The 25,460-nt window shown below is 38.0% G+C and overlaps 1 protein-coding gene and 1 long non-coding RNA gene across 7 annotated transcripts; one reads left to right on the forward strand and one right to left on the reverse strand.

Annotated features, from left to right (window-relative positions):
- Positions 1-351: 351 nt before the first annotated feature.
- LOC133713793 (sugar transporter ERD6-like 8) lies at positions 352-5,313 on the reverse strand. The gene is made up of 12 exons (XM_062139825.1): positions 5,144-5,313; positions 4,987-5,061; positions 4,755-4,801; positions 4,353-4,394; positions 4,222-4,268; positions 2,793-2,856; positions 2,509-2,577; positions 2,333-2,398; positions 2,179-2,243; positions 1,930-2,051; positions 1,142-1,198; positions 352-670 (listed from the first exon to the last, which is right to left on the reverse strand). Exons 2-9 carry the CDS (start codon positions 4,988-4,990, stop codon positions 2,184-2,186), a joined length of 399 nt encoding a protein of 132 aa, XP_061995809.1. The 5' UTR covers positions 4,991-5,061; positions 5,144-5,313; the 3' UTR covers positions 352-670; positions 1,142-1,198; positions 1,930-2,051; positions 2,179-2,183.
- Positions 5,314-18,238: 12,925 nt separating this feature from the next.
- Positions 18,239-21,915, forward strand: LOC133717395 (uncharacterized). Of its 6 annotated transcripts, none has more exons than XR_009849592.1 (9): positions 18,239-19,233; positions 19,878-19,960; positions 20,058-20,147; positions 20,223-20,297; positions 20,429-20,526; positions 20,614-20,671; positions 20,849-20,925; positions 21,132-21,205; positions 21,607-21,915. It is a non-coding gene; the product is annotated as an uncharacterized LOC133717395 (long non-coding RNA). The 6 variants fall into 6 exon arrangements; XR_009849593.1 differs by having other exon boundaries at positions 18,240-19,233; positions 19,882-19,960; positions 20,231-20,297; XR_009849590.1 differs by having other exon boundaries at positions 18,241-19,233; positions 20,231-20,297.
- Positions 21,916-25,460: the final 3,545 nt, after the last annotated feature.

Here is a 25,460-nt window from a genome sequence, read left to right on the forward strand (position 1 = left end):
AATTGCTTTTGCGACGGAAAAAACTTTTCGCGACGGAAAAAACTTTTCGCGATTGAAAAATAAGCCTTTCGTGACGGCAATATTGGCGTTGCAATAGGTAGCGTCACAAAATCCATTTGCGACGGTAAAATGCCGTCGCAAAAGATAATTGCGACGGTATTCTCTTACCGTCGCATCAGTTATTGTTTTGCGACGGCTATTTGCTACGCAGGCTTCCGTCGCATTGTTTGTTTCAGGATAATCTATGTGGAGGTATTTGCGACGGCAAGGTTGCCGTCGCAAAAAAAGAATTAAAATATATATATATATATATATATATATGGTGCTAATTGCACCATATTTTCATTCTAAGAACATTCAAAAATGAAAACTATTATACATGCATCTGAAGTTAAACTACAATATCAAATCCATTATAACTAAACCAACCAACAATTACAACCTCACATCAGCGAAATAAATAACTAAAGCCCATTGTGGCACATTGATTAGAATTTCTTCATACATAAAGATTGTGGCACTACCTATGTACTAGTTCAGGATCGATGATAAAGAATTGCAGCACCCAAGTAAGTGTATACCAGCTTATGCCTAGGAAACTTTAGCTTTTTTTTTTTTTTTTTTCAGGCTTCTTTGAGTTGTTGTCTCCATGCTTTGGCAAACTCAGTATCTGAATATAAGCACATGAAGTAGGTGAAGTGCGTATGTAGTGAAGAAGTAACAAGATCAGAATCGTAACACCAAGAACTGATGCAACTTGGATTAATCTTGCTTTTGATCAGGGATGGAAGCAAAATACATGTCTCTAAAAGTTCACTAAGATAATTAACCTTAGTAAATTTGTCACCGCCTCACATATAGAATTTTCTCAAGTAATTTGCCAAGGACGTGACAAATGGCAGAAGAACAGTTTGACATGTGAGTGAATGGAAGACTCGAAGCCAAAAAGACATAGATATTCAACTTTGTAAGAGGAGGCCACCCGAAGAGTTTATAAAGATAATTTTATTAGCAAGTGTTTTTCATCCACTTCAACTAAAGTCACTTAACTCCTCAACATTATCAGACAAAGGCCGGCAGAGAGAACATTCATCCAAATCGACATATATAGTCTTTAAATAGGTATAAGTCTGAAACATACCCACCATGAGCTTCAGAACCCGGTTCCCCAGATATACCACCTTCATAAGTCTGGCAACTGCAAAGAAGAAAAAATTTCAGTCAGCAACTCAATGATGTCAAATACAATAGGAAGAAAGTTGCTAATAGAGACCAACAAAGACTAGAAAATATGAGGACTGAGAACCAGGGACCGTTATCCACAATACGGCAGCAACAACACAAGCAAGATTAATCCAAGTATGTTAATATATCTCAACTTATAAAAGTAAAGGTTACGCATTCTCAACTCAAAAATAAATTGGGAGTAAGAATAGACGTTAAGGACATGCACCATCGATGATAATTGCACTAGGAACTTGTGCTTTTTGACCATAAATAGACATTAAACGCAATTGAGGCACCTTACCCCAGAACCATCTGCAACAAAAGTTCCATTTTGAGATGTTAGCGAACAGCACTCTGAAGTCCAACCACAATTGCATGTACAAGCACCAAATAGCAAATCCATTACTTCATCACATTCATTTGAAAAGTGTTTCTCACTAAAACAATGGACTTAACCCTTCCTCTAAGTTACCAAAACTATCTTATCAAACAAATCCACTAACCAAATGAAAACTACAAGCTACACTACCAAGGCTTCAACTTTTGCTAATCTGGTAAAGAAATATTCAAAAGTGGTTCCAGAAAAAATAGCAGAGTACAAAAAAAGTAACTTAACATCTATGGCCAACTAACAAAAGGATTTAATAACAGAAAAAACAAAAGGATTTAATTACAGAAATCAAGGGTGTGATGGGAGCAAACCTTCCCAAATAAATAGGGTATCCAAGGAAAACTCTTGATAAAAAGGCTGAAGCTGCAAGTTGAAGTGGATTGTAAAGAGCAACCAAAGCAGGCCCTAAGTGTCCTCCAACTTATAATTGTTCCTATTACAAAATGAAATTGACGATCCAGTAACAATCATGAGTTGCAGAACAACCATAGGCAACTGGAAAACAGTATGTTAATGATCATATAGTTTTAATTTAGGACCAATGCTCATATCTGCCCTACCTGATTTAGTGTTGTAAGCCCTCCATGGAGATTTTTGGCGCAATTTCTGCTATAAATATTGGGACCTGTTGATACACGTTGCTAAATGTTATGAATATCTTAAAATTTATGTCATCATAAAGAATTAAAACCATCAGTTGGTAAAAAGATTTACCACATAAGAGAAAACTCCAATTCGATATCCAGTTAAAAACCTTCCTATGTCAAGTGACCATGCTCCCTGCATCAGATTTTTAACCTCTTTTAATTAGTGCCTTTAGTAATAAGATACAATTTGATTGCCTTCAATTAAATGCAAAAGTACAAATGATCCAAATTAACAGCATATACCTCAGAGAAATAGATTGCTAGCCATCCTGTAATATAGAAAGTAGCTGACATTCTCACTGCCTGGTTAGTCTATAAAATTTCAAGAAGTTTATTAGTACAGAGTTCAGGTCACAGGTTATTACACTATAATTACCTATTGACAGAAGAAAATCATGAAGTCTACAACTTGATTCACTATGTATAATCAGTGTATACATAGACATAGCATGACAAAAGACAAACACTAGGTGAGGTAATTTCCAAATTGAACCCAAAATTAAAGAGAAATGGGGAGCTCACAAAACCTCAATGATTTGATCCAATTCAATGTTCAAGACTTGGTTGAATTGAGACTCGCTGACACCATCCCTAAATCCAATACATAATAGTCAGTATTGTGGTTTACATTGTAAAAAGAACAGATGCTATATCAAACTAAATTGTAGTCAAAGCCAAACTCACCAGTCACCAGCATTGTGACTTGCAAAATCTCAAAGGCATTGTAAATGAGTCCATTTAATGAAAAACAAAAACACTAGAAATGCAAAATAAACTTGAGAATTCTAATGATGAAAATACCAAGCAAGCAAAGGTTAAGACTTAGAGAATAGAAAGCACATTCTTTTCACTTCAATTTCTCAGCAATCAACAATAAAAGCATGCAATTTTCAACAATATTAAACAAAACTCAAGCGCAATTATTAAGAATGGTGCCAAACTGAGTGTACACTTCCTTTCTAATAACACTTCTGCAGCGAAGGATCAAGATTTTGATTATCAAAAAGATTAATATATTCTCACACAAAAACACAAGTAAAGGACATGGATTGTGTGTCTCCAAGAACTCAAGTTTCCTTGCAGTGCAGAACGTGAGTATTATTATGATATCTAGATAAAGTACTCCAGGTTTTATATGATCCAATTTGGTTTGAGCATAATGCACCAGAGAGTCTTTTCTGTGTTATTTCTTTGTTGGATGGCAAGATATATACAGTTGCAACTGGTGTGAGCATGTTAGCTGGAACACCACCATTGACTTTGAGCCTACTTTGCTTAATTTATATGCTTGGCCTATGTTTAGTGTTAAGTTGCAGACTTGCAGATGCTGATGTAGTTAAAAAGAAAAGATATCTCGCTGTCCTTGATTTATAATCAAAGAAAATGGCTTTGCAGTAGTTGATTTATTAAATAAAGACTTGCAGTAGTAAATATAATGTGTGTGTGTGTGTGTGAGAGAGAGAGAGAGAGAGAGAGAGAGAGAGAGAGAGAAAGAGGCAAACCCGCTTAACGAAAGCCAAGAGCAAATGCTGAAGTAAAACAGGTTGAGCCCGCTACAAATGTGTGTAGGCAGGAACAATCAAACCCGCTGTTAGGACCTTATTGCAGTGGAGGTTCTTTTATGTTTTCATTATTGATATATGCATACTCAACCAGTAGAAATTTTTATAACTAATGAAACATAGTGGGTTTACTTCCTTCAATGATTGTCAGTAGAAATAAAATTTGCAATGACTCTCTGGTCTACAATGGAGCAATTGGATATTAAAGCTGACCAACTGAAATAGAAGAAGGCTTAAACTGAGATTATGTAGAGCCATATTATCAGAGTTTTCAAACATTTCAAGTAATAGTTATGTATCTTCACTTTCCTCCTTGACAAACAATTTCATCGATATTAAAGCTATTACATGAAAACCGCAGGGTACATTATCTTTTGGAAAGAAAGGGACTCACTTGACTTTGGAGGGGATTTGTTTCTCTTGAGATGAGCTGCTGCAATGCTGAATTGCTGATAATTTCAATATATGCAGGTATCAATCTTGCTAAACTAACAAAACTAAGACTAACATTGTGCAATTATCAACCTCCTGATAGCTTCTTATCCTTCCACAAGAAAACATCAGCCACTGCATCATACAGTTCATATCATTAGGCAACAAAATTCAAATTCTTTGCAATTCAATAGGTGATGAAAAATAAACCAAGGTAAATAAATAGGTTCAGCAACTATAAATAACTAGAAAAAATACAAGCCATGCTCATAATGATTGTGTACAATAATTAGCTTCAAAGCCTTGGTTCGATTAAATAAACTGAAAAACCTAAACAGTGAACCCTTTTCCAGTACCAAATCAAAGCTTGAACATATACAGAACACAAGAAAAAAGAAATCAAAACAAAGTATAGCCATTGTCATACATGACCCATAGTAATCAACTGAAAGATCTAACATATATATCAAAACAAGAACCATGAAAGAATCTTACTTTAGCTTCTTTCTCCACACCTTCTTCTTGTATCCAGTGGCACGTCTCTTGAGCATCGAGAGATACCTAAGAAATCATACCATATTTCAAGATTAGCATCACAGAATAAAAAAAATTTAAAAATTGAACAAATCCTAACAATTTCAGCAAAATCAGAGGTACCCATGACTGAAAGGAAGTGAAGAAATCGAAAAGTGGAACAAGAATGAGAGAAGAAGAGCGAAGAAGGTACCCATTTTAGCAGAAGGCGAGTTCCAAGGTTTCACTATTCCAGAAGTTGCTGCAAGGCAACTAGGGTTTGAGGCAACTAAATCAAGCGAGCTATGCTTTTAGTACATGAAACATAGAAAACGTCCAATCCAAACAAAGAAGTTTCGCAAAGTGCTTACCACAGATCTGAAAACAATGCGAAGTATCTTTAGATCCAACTCTAATAGAGAGAGTGCGAAGTGGATAAAGATTTAGAGCCCTAGCCACAGATCTGAAAACGATGTTGGAGCCCTGCCAGTCTGCCACAGATAACGCCGAAAGGACGTCGGCATCAAGAGAGAGAGAGAGAGAGAGGTGCAAAGCTACAGTAAATGGATAGGTGTGAATTGAGTCCTTTTGAATAAACACCAATTGTAATACGACGTCGTGTTCGCCCTTAATCATACTACCCCATTTAATTGCCGTAGCACACTTTCCAAATATATACAACGGAAAAACTGCCGTCGTTTATACCGTCGCCAATGCTAGTTTTTGCTACGGAAATCAATGCCGTCGCAAATTTCTGAAGCGAATGCAATTTTTTTTAGTAGTGAATTAATGTAGCAAACTATGGAGCTATTAATGTTGGCTCTAGCTGGTGGGATGATTTACCTGCCTTCATAGCTGGCCCGTATGGGCGTGATCTGTCCTCAGTAAGGGTTTATAGGTTTCGTTAGGACTTTGTTTTATTTTCAATATGTTTGTTGGATTTAGTTTTTTTTTAGAAGTAGATAATTTCATTACTTATCAATGGCCAGAAGGCACGTACATTATATGCTGTCTTACACCAAGTAATACCTAGTTGGTCTAACCTGTTAAGCACATAACAGGTAACCCCCATTGGGAACATCTGGAGCACAAACAATTAACCTAGCAGAAGGAGACAAATCCAACAACTATCTAAACTGTCACGTCCCGAATTTCAAATAAAGATATTCAAATCAGAAACGCGATAATTAAACCAACTCTTATAATTACAAGAAACTTTTTGAATAAATCTAAGTAACAACTACAAGTGTTTACAAAAATCCAACAAATGGATATTCAAATGTAAACGCTCACTAGGAGCATACCAAAAATAGCAGTACGCTAACAAAAATGGGTTATGAAGCTAGCGCTGCCTGTACTACTCGCCTCGATCTCAGCCCTGGGGATCCTGACCTGCAGGAACAACCGCTACAACATGGAATAGTGCACCGGGATTGTAAACAACAAACCCGGTAAGCTTTTCAGCCCGTATGAGTAAACTAAATTAAAGTGACTCACGTCACGCATGCTTATAATTTCTCAATTCGTGAGATGAATTAAAGCAACAACATTTAAGATCACAAACACAACCAAACATACAATCACACTAGGTAACAATTAGTAATCCCTGCATCGAAAGTTTAGTTCAGGAGATCACCAAAGTCACCCAATTCAAATTATAGTAATCCCTGCGTCGAATTTTAGTTCAGGAGATTACAATTAAAGAAAGCAATAGAATTCATAGAAATCTCAATCTCACGTAAACACAAATGAAAAACCCCAAAAACCTTCCCTGAACAACGACAGACTCGAGCTCAACTGAATCGTAACCTGTCACCTCTGCCGAGGTTCAACCTTACGACCAAACTTTAGACCCTTCGGTCCTCAGAATAGAAATCCAGGTTACCATTGTAACCTTTAAACTTCAAACCCTTCTGTCATCAGAATAGAAATCCAGGTTACCACTGTAACCTTCAAACTTCAGACCACTTGGCCCTCAGAATAGAAATCCAGGTTACCACTGTAACCTTCAAACTTCAGACCCTTCGGTCCTCAAAATAAACCCAAGTTTACCACTGAAACCTTCTGACTCACAATTGTCACATCACAACTCCAAATAACTCTTTCAACAATATAAATCAACAAAATTTCACATATCACAATGCCACACCATCCAGATATATATTCCACGTAAATATATATATATATACGTAGTCATTCACGCAGGAATGACCACTAATACCAACTATAGTTCACACACTTTAAAACCAAGAAATTCATTTTATACTTAAATTCATTTTTTTACCTGGAAGCCGTAGCCCTATGAACCGTAGTCGATCGAGTTCATATTATTTCAAACAAAGCATTAAATTTGAAAACGATTTACAATTATCACACCAATTCCAACAATTAAATAATTCGGTTCGTAATTGAACCATGTGAGATTTACTCAACTCCAATCTAGCTGCGTCTTCTCAATAGCCTAAAAACAACGATCCTAAATCGTCCTCAATCGATCCGTCAATCACCTAATCAACACGATCCTAATTTAGTAACCGATTCAATAAACCACACTTAATAATGATCCAACGGTCGGATCATAGCCCATGACCACACAAAGTCATTGGGACAGTCATACGATCAATATAACAAAATTACTAGTCAATCGGACGGTCCGATCTTCACAGATCACAAATCAAACGATCGAATCGATCGAAATTGTAAAATTCATAACTAAATCATACGATATCCAAAAAATGCGTATAATACATCGAAATGATCGTATTGAGATGTAGAATCTAAAAATGTACGGGGTTAGTGGCAGAGCCGCCGCCGACCACCACCAATGGTGTCGGGGTCGGGCTGCTCCTCTTCATCTCATCATGCTTATCAAAAAACTCTAAAGGCATGACATCAAAAAACATCAAGAAGGGATCGAAATCTACCTTAGAAGCTACGGTGGCCGGAAAATTTCCAGAATCCGGCGAGAGCTCCGATCTGCGTAAAAACCTCCTTCACTCTCTTCGATCCCTTCAGGATATTTGTTCAGCAACTCAAGGTGAGCTCACTGGTTGAAGAATCACTCAAAACGACGTCCTGTAGCCCGAGATATTTGGATCGATAGCTCCGTTTCGATCTAGATCGGGGTTGACTTGCAGCCGTTGCTACGGGCCGCGCCGCCGTGCAAGGCTGCTTCTGAGAGCTTCCGGAAGTTTAGGCGAGCACGAGGATGAAGTTTGGCAAGTAGCGTGAGATATCGAGCTTGGAACCAAATCAGGGTTAAACCAAACGGAGCTTCCAGCAGCCGCTGCAGGCCGTGCCGCGGCGCAAGGCTGCCACTGGCAACTGCGCAAGGTCGAGGCGGAGCCAATGGAAGTTGTCCGGTGTCGATTGATGGCCGGTGGAGGGAGGGAGAGCTCAGTGAAGCTTGCCCTGTTTCTGAGCTCGGTCGCGCGCGAGAGAGAGAGAGAATGAACAGTGGTTTCCAAAAAGGGAGGCCGGGTGAAAAATGGAAAGTTTCCAAAAATGCTAGGGTTTCTTCCTTATATACCCGAGTTGGAAATTTCTTCTAAAAGAGATAACTAATTCGTACGAACTCTGATTTTTGCATTCCACATATGCACGAACTCGTATCGACGCGCTCTACAACTTTCATGAAGGAAGCATTCCCAAATTCCGTACGTATAAAAAGTCAATTTCTAAAATCGTACGTTTCGAGCTTTTGTTATTTCTTTATATTTCGATTTCTCAAATAATACCGAAAGAGCAAGTCTTTGAGACTAAAATTCGTGCAAATGAACTTTATTAATTCCACACAAAATATAAGAAATTAAATTGAAAATCAAGGTCATTACATAAACCCTCTCTAGAGTAACCCTAATTGCCAAGGACCTCAATTGGTGTAGAATCAGAGAAACTAAACTTAAATAGAAATAGACTGGAATCAAATGCTAGGTATCGCTACAGGAAGCTTAGAGATTTCCTTTGCCCTTATTCTTAGGGCTAATCTCATGAGCAACATCAACCGAAGGGTAAGTCAGACGCAAAGTCCCACTCATCTTCTTCTGTGGGCGAGGATGTTTATTCTTGCTTCCTAGAGGTCGACCAATCTTCTTCTTTAGAACTCCTTGTTCACTCTCATTAACAACTTCAATCAACCCTAGGGCATCTGCTTGCAGTATGGGTATAGTACCACCCAGGATTGTCTTGAATTTCTTTGGGGAGGGAGTGCAACCTCCAGTCTTGTTTCTTTTCTTATACACCTTCGGCTCCACTTGCATAGTCTGAACAGATGGGCTAGATTTGAAACCCCTAACCCTGGAGGCTGAACCAGAAGCATCAGTCCCAACCTGCTCCGTCTGCTGTGCTCCTACAGGTTCATCAGTTTCCACAGCAGTCATATCGGGCACAGAGCTCGCAGATGGATCAACTTCTGATAAGGATCTGTCTAACTTTCGGATAATCGGCTTTTTCTTCTTGAGCAAGGCAGAGGAGGGTTGTGGGAGTTCTCGGCTGACCTGGGCTGAAAAAGAGAAAGTTCCACCTGCAGTTGGAGGACCACCAAACGGGATAACCCTAAGGGTGGAGATGGCTGGGTTGGGTGCCATACATTTGACTCCCGAATGCGTAAGCAGACAGCATAGAGAACACCTACCTTTGAGATGCTCAAACTGAAACTTCAAGATTGGTTCAATCCCTGTATCCAAGAAGATCTTACGCTCAAAGAGAATAGGTTTGGAGATGTCATGCAGGAAGAAAATGTGCATCGATCCTTTTCGAAACTCCTTCTTGTCATAATCCAGGAAACCCCCCAAGAGATTCCCAATGAGGACAAGGTTATCAGGCTCTTCATACAGTGGGGGAATACCTGAAACCCTAGCCCAGATCCGAACATGTTTCATGGAAACTTCAGCAATGGGTAGAACTCCGTCGTACTCCTCTAGGCAGACCGGGGCACGATCAAAACACCAAACTCCACCTTTGAGAACCTTATTTCGGTCTCGGGCTGAGCCGAAAGAGAATAGGAATAGATTATCATTCTTTTCTTGAACCCTAAGTTCCTTTTCCATCATCCAAGTTCGAAAGAAGTGAGACTTGAAATTGGCAGAGTCCACAGGTTTGCAAGTGAGAGGTTTCCCGAGAAGAAAGGATTGGGAGGATTTCTTCACCGGGCCTCCACCAATTTTGCCAAGGTCAGGGGCTTGACCACCCTCAGCAAGAGCCAAGGAGGCCGTAAAGCTAGCTGCGTTAATGGACGCCATGAAAAGACGTGAAGGAGAGGCTGGGATGAAGGATCAGCAAGGAGGCCGCTAGGGTTTTGGAGAAAACCTAGTTGAGAGAAAAACTCTTTTTTTTTTATATAGCAAACTACATATACCCCCTTGATAGGATTTCAAAACACAAAAAACTCTACAACATTTGGTTTTGAACATTTAAGGACAAAAGTTTACACTTAAGGACAATATACTCTCCACTTGCCACATGTCATGAGTTAATTTACTTTTTTACCCTTAACTACTTATTTTGACTTGTAATCCCTTTATAAGGATTAAATCTTACAAATAAGGACAATCTGCTCTCCACTTGCCACATGTCATGAGTTAATTTATTTTTTTACCCTTAACTACTCTTTTTGACTTCTAATCCCTTTATATTACTTTTTTTTGTTTTTCTGAGAATAATCCCTTTATGTTACTGTTTTTTTTTCCCTGAGAATAATCCGTTTATGTTACTTTTTTCCCCCTTAACTACTCATTTTGATTTCTAATCCCTTTATATTACTTTTTTTTTTCTTTTTCTAAGAATAATCCCTTTATATTACTTTTTTTTTTTCTGAGAATAATCTGTTTATATTACTTTTTTTTTTCCTGAGAATAATCCATTTATGTTGCTTCTCAAAAGAAAAAAAATATATATATATATCTTTCTTTTACACGTTGCTAAGAGAAAGAATCTCAGACCTCACTCTCCTACTACTCTTATCTCATCGCCTAATCCTACTATTGCACTCGTCCAATCCTGCTACTGCACTCGCTGCACTCATACTCGTCAAGTTCTGCTACTGCACTTGTACTCGTGTCCAGTTCTGCTACTCATGTTCTGCTACTGCACTCGTCATTGCCTAATCCTGCTACTGCACTCGCTGCACTCATACTCCGTCTAGTTCTGCTACTGCCCTCGTACTCGTGTTCTGCTACTGCCCTCGTACTCGTGTTCTGCTACTGCCCTCGTACTCGTGTTCTGCTACTGCCCTCGTACTCGTGTTCTGCTACTGCACTCGTCATCGCCTAATCCTGCTACTGCACTCGCTGAACTCATACTCGTCCAATTCTGCTACTGCACTTGTACTCGTGTCCAGTTCTGCTACTCGTGTTCTGCTACTGCACTCGTCATCACCTAATCCTGCTACTGCACTCGTCATCACCTAATCCTGCTACTGCACTCGTTCAATCCTGCTACTGTACTCGCTGCACTCATACTCGTCCAGTTCTACTAATGCACTTGTACTCGTGTTTTGCTACTGCACTCGTCATCGCCTAATCCTGCTACTGCACTCGTCATCACCTAATCCTGCTACTGCACTCGTCATCACCTAATCCTGCTACTGCACTCGTTCAATCCTGCTACTGTACTCGCTGCACTCATACTCGTCCAGTTCTACTACTGCACTTGTACTCGTGTTTTGCTACTGCACTCGTCATTGCCTAATCCTGCTACTGCACTCGTTCAATCCTGCTACTGTACCCGCTGTAATCATACTCGTCCAGTTCTGCTACTGCACTTGTAGTCGTGTTCTGCTACTGCACTCGTCATCGCCTAATCCTGCTACTACACTCGTCCAATCTTGCTACTGCACTCGCTGCACTCATACATGTCTAGTTCTGCTACTGCACTTGTACTCGTGTTTTGCTACTGCACTCATTCAATCCTGCTACTGCACTTGCTGCACTCATACTCGTCCAGTTCTGCTACTGCACTTGTACTCGTGGTCTGCTACTGCACTCGTCATCGCCTAATCTTGCTATTGCACTCGTCCTAACCTGCTACTGCACTCGCTGTACTCATACTACATGATGTTAGAACTACTACAGGATGTTTGGTACTGTGTTGACCGTTGCACATCTGCTACAAATTTGGCAAACTTTGAAGTAAATATATAACTTATAGTGTACAAACACTCCATCTCGCTAAGTACAGACCACACACAGAGAAGCAAAAAAAGAAGCTCACAATCTGAACAAACAGTCAACTACAACTAAAGCACAATGAGTTCGGGAATAAAAGCATCCCCAAAGTTGGACCTGCCTAGCAAACAATGCTCTTGAAGGATAATATTACATTATAGCACTAAAAAATGGAAACAAACGACTCATAATTTCTTGCAATGCAGATTGCATAGCAGCCTAAACAACAGCAGCACTAATAACAAAGCAACCAAAATCAAAAGGCAAAACCATATATGGCGAGACACGAATTGTAAATAACTATGCCAATACCATTCAACCTGCTGGCATACGCGCATAATTTACAATGATTGAAGAGTACTTATGAACCCGAAGATTCAACCCAATTCCTCTACCATTGATTTACCATAATTTTCCTAAAGATTTCACGATTTTAAAGTAGCACCTCTTCTTGCTCTTCAATTTCAATTTTGAATCCTGTTTCTGATCATCATGAAGTGGGTCTGGGTTGTTAACAATACCAGAATCAGAGGAAACAGAACAAGAATAAGAAGCAGTACCTGTAGAGGCAAAGACACAGCGTTTGAATCAGACAAGCAAAGCTGATTAAGCTCGGCCAAGGAAGAGTTCGTACTCAAGGATGCCAGAATTGAATCGAGAAACCCAGAACAGCCGCCGGAAACCACGAACAAAGCGACAACCAACACTACCCAAAAACACCAATTGTTCAAAACACCAGCAAAACCAAAAACTAATTATAGCACGAGGTGGAGCACGACGAGAGGATAAATTTTCCTACCTCATACACCACCGGTGATTGCCGGATTGGCCGGAAAATTCCCAGAAACCGACTGAAGATTCAGGCTTCACTCCGTCGCCGTCTGTTGTCGCACGAGAAAGCCGAGACCAGAAATAGATCGGCGTTGAGGAGACGAACCAGACGTCGGTGGTCCGCCTTCACTTGGTCGCCGGAAAACAGAAATTTCGGTCGGGTCTTCTTCTGGGTCGCTGGGTCTCGAGAATGGGTCGAGTTGTCTCGATGCTTATCTGTTTTGGGGTGTTTGTATTGGGTCAGTGGCATACGTGTAAATATCTCATCAAACTAAGCATTTTGGTCTTTTTCCATTAAAATTAGGAGTCAGGCTTGCATCATTTCACTTTTGGGCCTGGGCTCATGTCCTTATTTGTATAAATCTTTTTGAAAGTAGGTTTTCTGTGTTTACATCTTTGGTCATGTGCTACTATGTAATTTTCTATTTTTTATAATGACACTTTAAAGTATGTTTGTTGGATTTAGTTGGTTCTTGTATTAGTGCTTTAATGTTTTGGTTTGTGTATTGTGGAAATGGTTTAGGCCTAGTCCCCCATTTATTTGTATTTTTTTCTATTTATTAATAAAATTTCGAATGAGGATGATGAGTTAGCCCTTATTTGACTTCCCTTTTAAAAAAAAAAAAAAAAAAACTCCAAACGAAAACGGAAAAACAATCGATTAAGATTTAAGACGACCTTGAGCTCTAGAAATAGGAGGCGTGGCCGCGTGGGGGTGGAGGTGGCTCGGTGGTAGGACTGAGCATCTAAGCCTCAGAGAGTTAGAGGGAGTCGCGGTGAGGACTGAGAAAGTCACGGCTGGATCGACTAAGCCTCAGAGGGAGTTGCGGTCGTTGCGGTAGTGATTCTCACTTCTCAGACAGTCAGACGGTGACTGAGACACAAAGTGTGGAGACCCCTCGAATCGATCACTGATGGGCTTAGACAGTTAGTATTATTATTATTTATTTATTTATTTGAACTATACCTGTACTTGCAATCTTTGGTCCAAAATCTCCCTTGGGCTACAACCCAAGTAGCCACGGCTGTAGCTACATCCCTGTTGGTGGAAAACGATAGATTTTGGTGGCAAAATTCAAATACATCCACCGAGGACTTTTATGATTAAAACCCAACACCTAACGGGTGGTTAAGTTGAGACAGTATCGGTATAATGGTGGGCCACGGGCCATACTTGTCGCTGTTTAACATAGTATCAAAGCGGATCCCTCAATCTCCAATTGCGTCTCCAATTACCATGGGCCCGAATTTGGGTTCCTTATATCGCCAATTAATTTCACATGCAGTCCTAAAGTTAGGTTGAGTGTGATCGAGGGGGCGTGTTGGAGAGAAAAGATTCCATATTAGAAAAGTGACAAAAGAAAATATAACTTATAAGTGGGTGACACTAACCCAATTGTACGGAGGCTTGTTGTGATTAAAACCCAACACCTAAAGATTAGTTAAATTGGGATAATATCGGTACAATGGTGGGCCACGGGTCATGCTTGTTGCTGTTTTTGCAGTAGCTCTTACCCCAGCAAATTAAAAACACTGCTCTTAGATCCGAAAAATTTCAATACTTACAAAGAGGTTTTTGGCCCCTAGTCGATGTTAATCTGTAAGTGGAACCTCTTGCTCAAAAGATATCTGTAACTAGAAAAGGGTGTAGGGATAGATGATAAATCCTAGAATAATAATGGAATTGTATCGAGAGAGACGACCAACTTTAGCTCGACTACTTAATTATATCGCCAGTTTCACTCTAACAAATTGTAATTGGTTGTGGGCAAAATAACAGTGGACTCTTTAACGAAAATGGATCAGGCATGATTGGACTTGGACGTAGATCAATGTCCCTTATCTCCCAAATGGATTCTTCAGTTGATGGGAAATTCTCCTACTGCATTGCTCTAGCTCTCGGGTTTTGGGTTTTAGGATTGGGGTTTTGGTATTATATCTATTTGTTTATTCTTGTTATTATTTCTTTTCCGGCGGTGTTATTGATACACTCTTTTTTTTTATTCACACACCCCCTTTATTTTTTAATTATTTTAATTTAATTTTTGTTTATAAATTATCCTAATTACCCTCTCTTGCAATTATGTTTCTTTTTCTTTTTTTCTTTTTTATATTTGGTGTGTCAATAGAAAAAAGAATTATGCGATATTAGTCTCTCAATAGTGGTCTTCACAATGCTTTTAATCTTAAGAACTTTATGTCGAACATAGTAATTTAAATTGGAAATTAATTATTAACTAATTCAAATAATTAGATGAATCTAAGAGTTTAGAGCATGGTTAGCTTATTATAGTGAAGCTAACATGTTTAGAGCGATACTCACCAAACCAAATCGCAAACTCTAGCTAAGAATTTACCTTAAAAAAATATTAAGGGCCTTGACCCATTGCCCAAATTTTACCTAAAACAGTATCACTCACCCCACCAGAATATTAAAATTCTCAATCACCCCATTTAAAAATAAAACAACAATTTTGAGCTTCAATGAATTAAAAGATTGCACCCAGTGCCACTAAACTAACTCTCTCTCTCTCTCTCTCTCTCCCTGACAAACTCTCTATGTCGAATTAAGATGTCGCCATATCAGCGCTCCAGTCTGTCGTTCACCGAGTCCGATAGGCTGTAGAGCGGTGGGGCTCGAATCTGGGTCAGGTAAGGCCGGCAGTGGTGTTGAAGACGAAGCTCATTCCTCTCCTTCGGCGAGTCTACAATGTCAGCCATCGGCAAATTGAGTTTGAGGTCATTGCTTCAAACTGGGTCTCCAATTATCGGTTCACTCCATTCTTTTCACACTGGGGTATACGTTTGAAGCAGTGGTTCTTGGCGGCACATTTGACTGATTGCACAACGGCCACATCCTCTTTCTCAAGATTTTTCTCTCTTCTTCTCTTTTGGTATTTCGTTTGGTGGATCTGTGCAATGAAAGATGCTAACTTTGTTTTCACTATCCCACCTAGTCACTCAACAACTCAGGGTGAGTTCAGATTTTCGGTACGTTTGTCTTTTTTATATGATTTGCTGCCACTAATTGCAATCTCGTGCTGTGATCTGAATGTTTGATCCAGATTCATTGTTGTCATTGCTGCTTAGTTTGTTCATTCTTGATCTTAAGAATCAGTGAGTTATTGATTTTGTTTGGTAAATGTTTCATTTGTGATCAATTCAAGTTGTGTTTAGGAATCAAGGAATAAATTGGTTTTGATATATGATTGTTTTTCAGTACTAGATTGCTAATTCGTACTCAGTTTACGATTTTGATTTTTAACTAGGGAAAAAGTCACAAACAGTACTCCAACTTAAACTCATTGTATACTTTGGTACCTTATCTTCTAAATATATTGTTGATGCCACATGGGTGTAGAGGTGCAAACACCAGAAATACACGGCTAAATGGCCAGTAAAAGAGGCTTGAGTCCTTACTTTACAAGGTAGGCCCAGGGGCCAACACACATGCTAGCCTCACTTTACCAACTTTAGTAGCCACACCTAGTCCCACATGGGAAAAGTAAAGGGTGACAAGATCTAACCTACACTATAAATACAGATAAGCCACCACTCTTCACTTACCCCTACTTTGTCTACACTCTTTCTGACTTAGGCATCGGAGAGTCGAAGGCTGCCAACCCCGGCTTTCCCTCTAACTTCTGTTCATGGTTGACAGGTATGAATCCTGAAGATGGTAGCCCTCACAGTCATCATTTTTGTAGATAGCGGCATAGTGACACCGCATCAACATATATCACTTTGGTACCTCTACTTATTACTTATGCATAAGATTTATACACACAGTTAATAACACCGTTAACTCAAGTGTCATCTAGCTTTCTGTTATGGGTATTTTCGTCAATTTATATTTTTCCACAAAAAATCAGATGGTATTTGCGACTTAACAAAAACTCACTCCGTTAATTCATATTTAATTTTATTAAAAAACAAAAACACAACAAAAATACTTGCTTCATCATTCTTCATTGCCGATGAAACCAAACAACCATGAATCTATATTTAATGAGTAAGCAAATAATTACAACAACCATAGATCCTAAAAGTTTCTAGCAATTTCTACAACTCTACTAGACAATCTGCTATGATTGGTATTGAAATTGATTATGCATAATGAATTGAACAAGCATTTTTCCTTTTTTGTTTGAAGAGTTCTTCAATTAAAAGGGGAAAGGCTCAAATTACAGTATCTACCCAACAAATTACACTTGAAGTGCTAAGATAAGATGATATAGAATCAACAATTAATAAAGCTAGCAGACAATCTAATCTTATCCAGGCCACTCTCTATTTGTGGATTAGCAGGCTGAAAAACGATAAATCTCTCACCTCTTCTCATTTTAATTATTTTCTTTCCTGGGATCATAGCAATAAGTCAAAATTTCCGGTACAATAACTTAAATTGATCTTCCATAGACCCAAATATAACATTTTCCTTGATGACAAATTTTATTTTCAGGAAAGAGAAAGGAATTTTAGATCCTCTCCCATGAAATTTTTGGTGGTAAAACATAAATTGACGAAAATAGCCATGGCAGAAAGCTACATGACACTTGAGTTGACGGTGTTATTAACGGCGTGTACGAATGTTATGCATAAGTAATAAGTTGAGGTACCAAAGTGACATATTTAGAAGATAAGGTACCAAAGTATAGAAGGACTTTAAGTTGGGGTATCGTTTGTGACTTTTTCCCTTTTAACTATGTTGATTGTTAAGAATAGTAGACTATATAGCTAGTTTTTTATTTTATTTTTTGGTTCCACTAAGTGGGGACTCGCTTCATAGTGGTTATGAAGAAGAAACGGTATGATTATGCCTCAGTTTTCAGTCCGATTCTGTAATTAAACAAGTTTGGATGTTGATTACACGCATTTTATGCATATAATTGTATCTAAAACATTAGAAATAAGTTAATCCTCAAGTCAATTATTATGTAATTAATCTATTTTTTATTTATTTTGTAGTAAATAAGCGGAGGTGTGGAAACGAGATAAAATATTGCCAAAATTAAAGCAAAGTGGAATTTTCGACAAAAGAGCAAAATGATGGATATCTCAATTAAGCAATTAAGCTTAATTAGCTAGTTAGCTAATTAAGCTTAATTGACAAAACGTGCAGCATGCAAGGATGATGGGTTAATTACCCATTGGTTAATTACCACTTGACATGTGGCAATCATTAACCTATTCACTCATTTGCCAAACCCAACAGCACGTGCTCTTTCCCTTCTTTTGACATCACTCACATGACCTTATCCCTCTCATTCACTCTCTCTTCCTTGACGCATATAAGCCACCCATCAATCAACCACAATTCTCTCTCTCTCTTCTTTACGAATCCGAGCCACATACCACACTGACCATATTTTATTCTTAAATCCCAGCCATCCATTCATCAGTTCTTCCCTCCTCAGCAGCCCACATATATATTCAATTAACCCTTGAGCATGCGCGGGGGGGGGGGGGGGAGATAACGAACAGTAGCCGCACCAAAAACCACAAAACAGAGGCAGCCCCTTTGGGCTGCTCTCTTCTCCCATCTCCTTCCTCCATTTTCCTCTTTTCTTTATAATTTCTTTTGAGATTTGAAGAACTACTCACACCACTACTAGAATAATGTCATTAGACATCGCCACTATTAAATCGGTCAGGATTGCACCTGATGTTAAAAATCGTGCTAACATCAGTTTGTGAAATAACCGATTTCTATTGTTATTATGGACATCAGTCACCAAATAAGCCGATATGAAAAGTTTCGTTCGAAAATTTTGTAAAAACGCGGAGGGACTAAGTTTGAAATGTTTGAGAAACGCGGGGACTAAAAATTTAATCCCCCCACTTAGTTATTTTTCCCACACGACTTGGATCGACTTTGAGTCATTCCCAAACCCTAGCTCATTTTCACCCGAGCTCCTCGTCTTCCTCCTCCGCCTCTGAGCAACACCCTGCCCTTATCACTCGCAACCCTTATAACCTAGTCTCTGAGCTTCGGCTGCTCTGCCTCCTCAACACCACAACCCTTCAGCACTAGTCCTTCTCTCTCTCTCTCTCTCCCCTTCTTTCTGTTTTCTCTTGTTCCGAATCTGAACAAGCCTCTGTTGATTTCGTCATCTAACAATCTGTTTCTTCTATAAAACTCTAATTGCAGGCGTCGGAAAACCTCATGAGGGAAATCAAGGTCCAGAAGCTCGTCCTCAACATCTCCGTCGGCGAGAGGGGCGATCGTCTCACCAACTCCGCCAAGGTCTTGGAGCAACTCAGCGGCCAGACCCCTGTTTTCTCCAAAGGTGAGATTGTTAGGGTTTCTCTGTTCATTTTTGTTTTCTCCAACATATTTCTTCAACTTCCCGGCGACCAAGTTGAAGGGTCTGTTGCTGCCCCGGCCGCTGTCGTCAAATTCTCTTAAACGGCTTGAGATGCTTCTTGAGAACTCCGTCCATTGAGCCTCTGATTCCAGAGTCAAGGTACTGCTCTATTTCTTAATGTTGGGACTTTTGTTAATTTTGATTTGGTGTTATTAATCCTGTAAATTAATTCTTGACTCGTTTTGTTTGGCTGCTGTGAAAGATCAAATCGAAAGAAATAAAGAAAATGAGTGTTCATCTATATTAATCTGGTTTGTTACTAGTTCACCAACTAGCTTTGTCGCTTGCAAATTTGTTCAGTTGAGGAAATATGTTGTCTACTGAGAGATCTTGTGGTTTCTGTTGAAATTTTTTGATTGGGTATCATTTTCCCTTGGATTTTGTTGACTGCAGCTTTTGATCCTGGACTTGCTTTTGTCTTGCTATAAATAAGTTGATGATATGTCTATGTGTAATATTTATTAGACAAATGCACTGGGAAAGCTTGTTTTACTCCGTATCATTCTGGTTACTCTATTTATCCATTGAAAGGTTCTTTTCATAATGCATCAACTACAAGCATTCTTTTTCTTCTTCTTTTCCAATAGGTTGGAACTGAATGACTGGGCTTTATGTCTTGTTAACAACCTATATTCTTCTTCTTTCTGCCTGTATGTGTGTGTCTGAGCATGCTTAACTATGGCACCCTCTTGAGTTATGTTTGATTGGCACTTACAGTTTTTACTTTTGTTTGCGCGCGCTAGCTAGATACAAAATGGAGCAACTTATTTTTCCATAGACAAGAGTTCTACTCCATGAGATGGGAAGCCAGCTTTGTTAATTCAAGGTTAGCCTACAAACCTTTTGAACCTTTTGCTAGTTGCTAGTAACATATGGACAATATTCTCATATGAACTTTTGGCTTCTGAAAAATTGACAAAAAGATGATGGCGGCAAAATGGACCCAGAGGCTATAAGGCGCTGTATGAGCTTTGGATTTACATATAAGAAATCAAAATTGACCATTGGACAGTGTATGAATTGTATTGAGGCCATTGGATCTTTTTGCATAATGTACTATGTATTTTTATTGATCAGCATCCTTTTAGTCTTTCAGATGGAAATGATTTCAAGACCAGCTCTATGAGACTTGGAGCAGATGTTATGGTCTTCAGTCGCCACAGGTCTGATGACTCCTTAATTTCGTATTATTTCACTTATTGAAGATTGAAGAATGCTTTTGTATAGCAGCATAAGTGAAGTATCCATTATGTTTATTCTTCATGTCAACATACTACTTGTGTGCATTATATAGGACAATGAGTTAGTCCAGTTGAAGTGTGAAGCAAGGCTGAAAGGAGGATTCTGTGCTGAGCCAGAGTCTAAGCTTTTGTTTATCATTCGTATCTGTGGGTAGGTCACGATGCTTAAGTTGTTTATATATTGATATCTTTATAGTTCTGATTCTTTTGCTTATACTTTTGATTATTGTATTTTCAGTATCAATGCCATTGATCCAAAGACAAAGAAGATCTTGCAGCTTTTGTGATTGAGACAGGTAATACTCGTACCTTTGGAAATATTGATGGTTACCTGCATTGTAGCCATGTTGTTTGTTTGGTAATTGATTGGAATCTGCTATTCCTTCATGGTAGAAGTTGGAAATGCATCTAGGAGTATGAAAATAAGAGATTGTATTAACATGTTGCTGATTCCTTGTCCTCAAAACATGCAGAGCTTTGATCAAAAGAAGAATGGAATGTTCCGACTAGCTGACTTCATATCCCTTTGTATATTTGTGCAGTCTGCTCGGTAGGTTGCACTTATTTTAGGTTGAACTAAGAATTAATGAGTACCACCACATCCTAGGTTTTGATTAGACAAAATTCCATACACGTATGCACTTTCTGTACTCAAGTTCCATTTCGACATGCTTGACTTAAAAGTGGACCTTTCAAAATTTGAAATTTTTATCCACAATTTACTGATTTATTTGTTTGACACTTTGTTTGCTGCAGTAATCTGTTCAATTCATTTGATACAGCTAAGCAAGGCAGAGTGACTCTTGATCTCAACCAATTCATCTATTGCTGTGAGTGCCTTTTCAATTTGACAGAAAACTTTAGCACATTACTGTTGTCTTGTATGGTCCATAAGTGTTTTGTTTGTCATTTGATTAGGAAAGTTTTATAGCACCTACACTAGCGACATCTATGCTGTGAAACTTATCATTCAAATATAATCTTGTCACAAGTAGCTTTTTGTTAGCCCTCCCCTTCTTATATGTACATCTCTGGTCCAAACTCTTATCGGTTCAACTCGAGTGAAGCAAATGATGTTGCATTGAAACAGTTTGATTCTTTGCTGTTGGTCTAGAAGCTCATAGCTCATTTATCTGAAAATAAAAAATAAAATATGCAAAATATCGTGATTTGACATATTATTCATACCTAATTTTTGTATATCTAGTGTGCTTATTCCTTTCTTGTTCAGCTGCCAATTGCAGAATATAAACTGCTGCAATGATGGGTGCTGCGGAATTCCGACATTTCTATTCAAGTTTTTTCTTTCTGGATGTATGACCAGCAGAGTATGCATCTGCTTCTTAAGATGTATCACCTAGAATGGGATACGGCAGTGTAAAAAAGCAAAAGCTTCAAATGGAAAAGTTGTATGCTTTAGTGTGTTAAATTTTCTCTTATTGATGTTCCAGACACATCTTTTACATAATAGAGGAAATATGTTACAATATAATCTCTAACAGATGATGATATCAGATAAAATACCTCAATATTCAAATCACTCTTGTCAACTGTTGAAATTGCAATTTATAGCAGCAGCTACATATTTTGTGGACATCATCTTTTTTATAGAATCTGATGTCTAGATATAAAGTTGAAATCAGTTTTAATCATAAAAACTGATGTCCATTAATAGAGATACATCAGTTCCAAAATGAAAATCGATGTTACTAAAATATACAGACATCGATTTTTTGTCCAAAACGATATATTACTGAGTACCAGACATCAGTTCCAAAATGAAAATCAATGTTACTAAACTATCCACACATCGGTTGTTTGTCAATAACGATATATTACTGAGTACCACACATCAGTTCTAAAATGAAAATCGATGTTACTAAACTATACAGACATCAGTTGTTTGTCAATAACGATATATTACTGAGTACCGGACATCGTTTTTTCCTTACCCACCAATGTTAATGTAAGTAAATATATCGGTTCCTACAATACTAGACTTTGTATATTGAATCTAAAATCGTGGTATATGTGGCAAATTACGCTTCAAAATCATGAAGAACAAGAAATGTTTATGGGAACCGATGTCTGTAACAGTATCAGTCATCGGTTCTTAAATCAATAACGATGTTAAAACGCAAACTTGTGTTGTATAATCTATATTTCTTTAAGCATTAAATACAATAAAATGTGGATTTAGCAATAGTAAAACATGTAAGTTTGTTATCATTTAAACATATTTACATCGATTTATAATTAGGAACCGATGTCTACACGAATACTAGACATCGGCTAAAAACTGATGTCTGCATTTTCCGGATCTTTCTCATCACCCACAAAGACATCGGTCTGGTTTTTGTTTCTCATCAGTTTTTGGCCGATGTCTGGGGCCATAATTCTAGTAGTGCACAAAGCTTCAAGGATCTATCAAGGAGCTCAATCTCTACAAGATTCAAGATTTGGGTATTTTGTGGGGTTGTAATTCAAGGCTAGTCATGCTAGCTTCATAGCTATTTGTGACTATCTTTGTTTTCTCCTACACTTCTCTACTCTTTACTATTTGAATTTTGTAATTTTGATGTTCATGAATATGGGTTGTGAGTAGTTATTTTTGGGAGCTAGGGTTTCTAACTCTAGCTCAATTTTGATGTAATTGACATATTTTCAAGTGATAAATAATGTATTTTCATTTGGGTGCACTCTAATTACTATGTCAATTGATTCTTGATGCATGAATTTTAGGGAATTGACCACTCTCTTTGTTATGTGTTGAGATTTGTGTTGTGTGATACAATTGGTGGTTCTTTTGTTCACTAGCTTCATGTAATTAGTGTGGTGTGTCAAGTAGTTGCTTAATCGAGAATTAAGGATTGCCTACGTTCCTATTTTCTTGTGCCCTTCGCCTTTAATCCTAGATGTTGTGGCCCTAGCAAGGCATAATGATTAGGGTTAGAGAGTTCATTCTTGCCTTAACCGGAAGAATGGATACCAAATAAGAGAAATTGACTTAGTGGCCCTAGTCGGCATTAGGTACGGAATTTGGTTATCGTGATATTCTAGGTTGTAACTATTGCATGCTTAAATCCCTAATTTCTAGAGCTCTACGCCTTTGGTTCATGTTTTGGTAGCCCTGATAAGGTACTAATTCCTGAGTTAGAGAGTTCATATTTGTCCTAACCGAAAATGTGAATACCCTTAATTAAGGAAATTCGGCTTAGTGGCCTTGACCGGCATTAAGTACGGGATTTGGTTCTCATGAAGATATAATGTTTGTTTGCTTGAAATGTGTTCGTTGCATTGAAATTGCTAGAGAGTGATCCCTAGTACCCAAGCCTATCTCTCTTGTATTTTATTTTTCTTCATTTTTAATTGTTGTTGTTAATTTAGTTTTTGACTTAGTCTTTTAGAAAATTAAAATCACAATTCCGAATGACAATTTCTATATCATTGTAAATAGCCATCACTAGGCTCTTAGTTTTGATTAGGCTTCGGTGAAAACCAAAGCCGAGCATTGCTAAGGCTTGGTGCCTTATAATAGCATTTTTATTTATTTTCTTTTTCTTTTTCTTTTTCTTTTGTTTGCTTAGTGACTTTTGTTCCGACCACCCAAGGATTGTGGGTTAGCCACTAATCCCCGTGGTACGATAACTTTGGGCATAATATTTCCCTATCTTGACAATGATACGTACGCTTGCGTAAAAGTATCCGAGTCAGATGTCATTAGGAATCATTAAGCTAAGCAGGGTCTTAATTCTCTTTTGTTCATGTATAAATTTTTTTTTTTTTGGTAATGGTTCAATAAGAGTTGAATTTGAGAATATAAATAGTCTCACAATATTCAAACTTTTATTGGACGTCAATAAACTTCCTAAAACTTTCAAAATCAAGAACATCTTCATTTTTCTCTAATTATTGACCATCAATAAAACTTTTATTAGGGTTAATAAACTTTTATTGAATGATAATAAACCTCTTACACCTTTCAAAACCAAGAACATCTTCATTTTTCACTAATTATTGACCTTCAGTAAAAAATTTATTGAGGGTCAATAAACCTCCTAAAACTTTCAAAATCAAGAACATCTTTATTTTCACTAATTATTGACTCCCAATAAAACTTTAGGTGCAACTATTGCCACTTTACTAACTACTTTGTTCACATTCCATTCTCTTATCACCCTACACATGTTTCTTTAGTTTGATGTTTACTTTGTTCACCCATTTGCAATACCCAAAATACCCTTTTTCATTATAGGATTTAACTCAAATTCTTTTTTCTATTTGGCTTCCTCAGCGTCTCTCTCAGTTGTTTTTGACTTCGTCCTCGTCTCCCTCAGTCAATCTCATGAAGTTTTAGTCAATTAGCCTGACCGGGTTTAACGATGAATGAAAAGATTAAGAATGAAGTTTAAGTACATATTCTATAGGGGATAATTAAAAAAAAAAAAAAAAACCTATTGTAATTTTTAATAAGATATAGTTCTTTATTGTAATTTCATATTAGGATAGTTTATTATTTTAATAAATCAGAAACTTGTACGGTGAACAAAGTAATTAGTAGGGTGGCAATAGTTGCATCCAACTTTTATTAGGGGTCAATAAACCTCCTAAAATTTTGAAAATCAAGAACATCTTCATTTTTCACTAATTATTGACCCTCAATAAAACTTATTGAGGGTCAATAAACCTCCTAAAACTTTTATGAGATCTCTGACGACCTCCCCAAGGATTTCCAGCGACCTCTCCGGTGACCTTCGATGACCAGTGACCTCCAGCGAGGTTCCAACAAACTCTCCAGTGACCTCACTATCTCTCTCTCACTTTATCTCTATGTGACAAAGGAGGAGAAGGCAAAATAATCCTAAAAATAAACAAAAAATAAAAGAAAACTTAATTGGGTATTAGGGAACAAAATCAATTAGGGTGCGGCTATTGCCACCATACTAACTACTTTGTTCACCATATATTCTCTTTTCACCCTACTTTATTTTTAGTTAAAAGTTTACTTTGTTCATCCATTTGCACTACCCAAAACATCCTTGTGTCTATTGTCGCCCACTAACTACTTTGTTCACCCTACATTCT

This window comes from Rosa rugosa, chromosome 6 (assembly GCF_958449725.1).
Source record: "Rosa rugosa chromosome 6, drRosRugo1.1, whole genome shotgun sequence".
Classification (NCBI taxonomy): Eukaryota; Viridiplantae; Streptophyta; class Magnoliopsida; order Rosales; family Rosaceae; genus Rosa; species Rosa rugosa.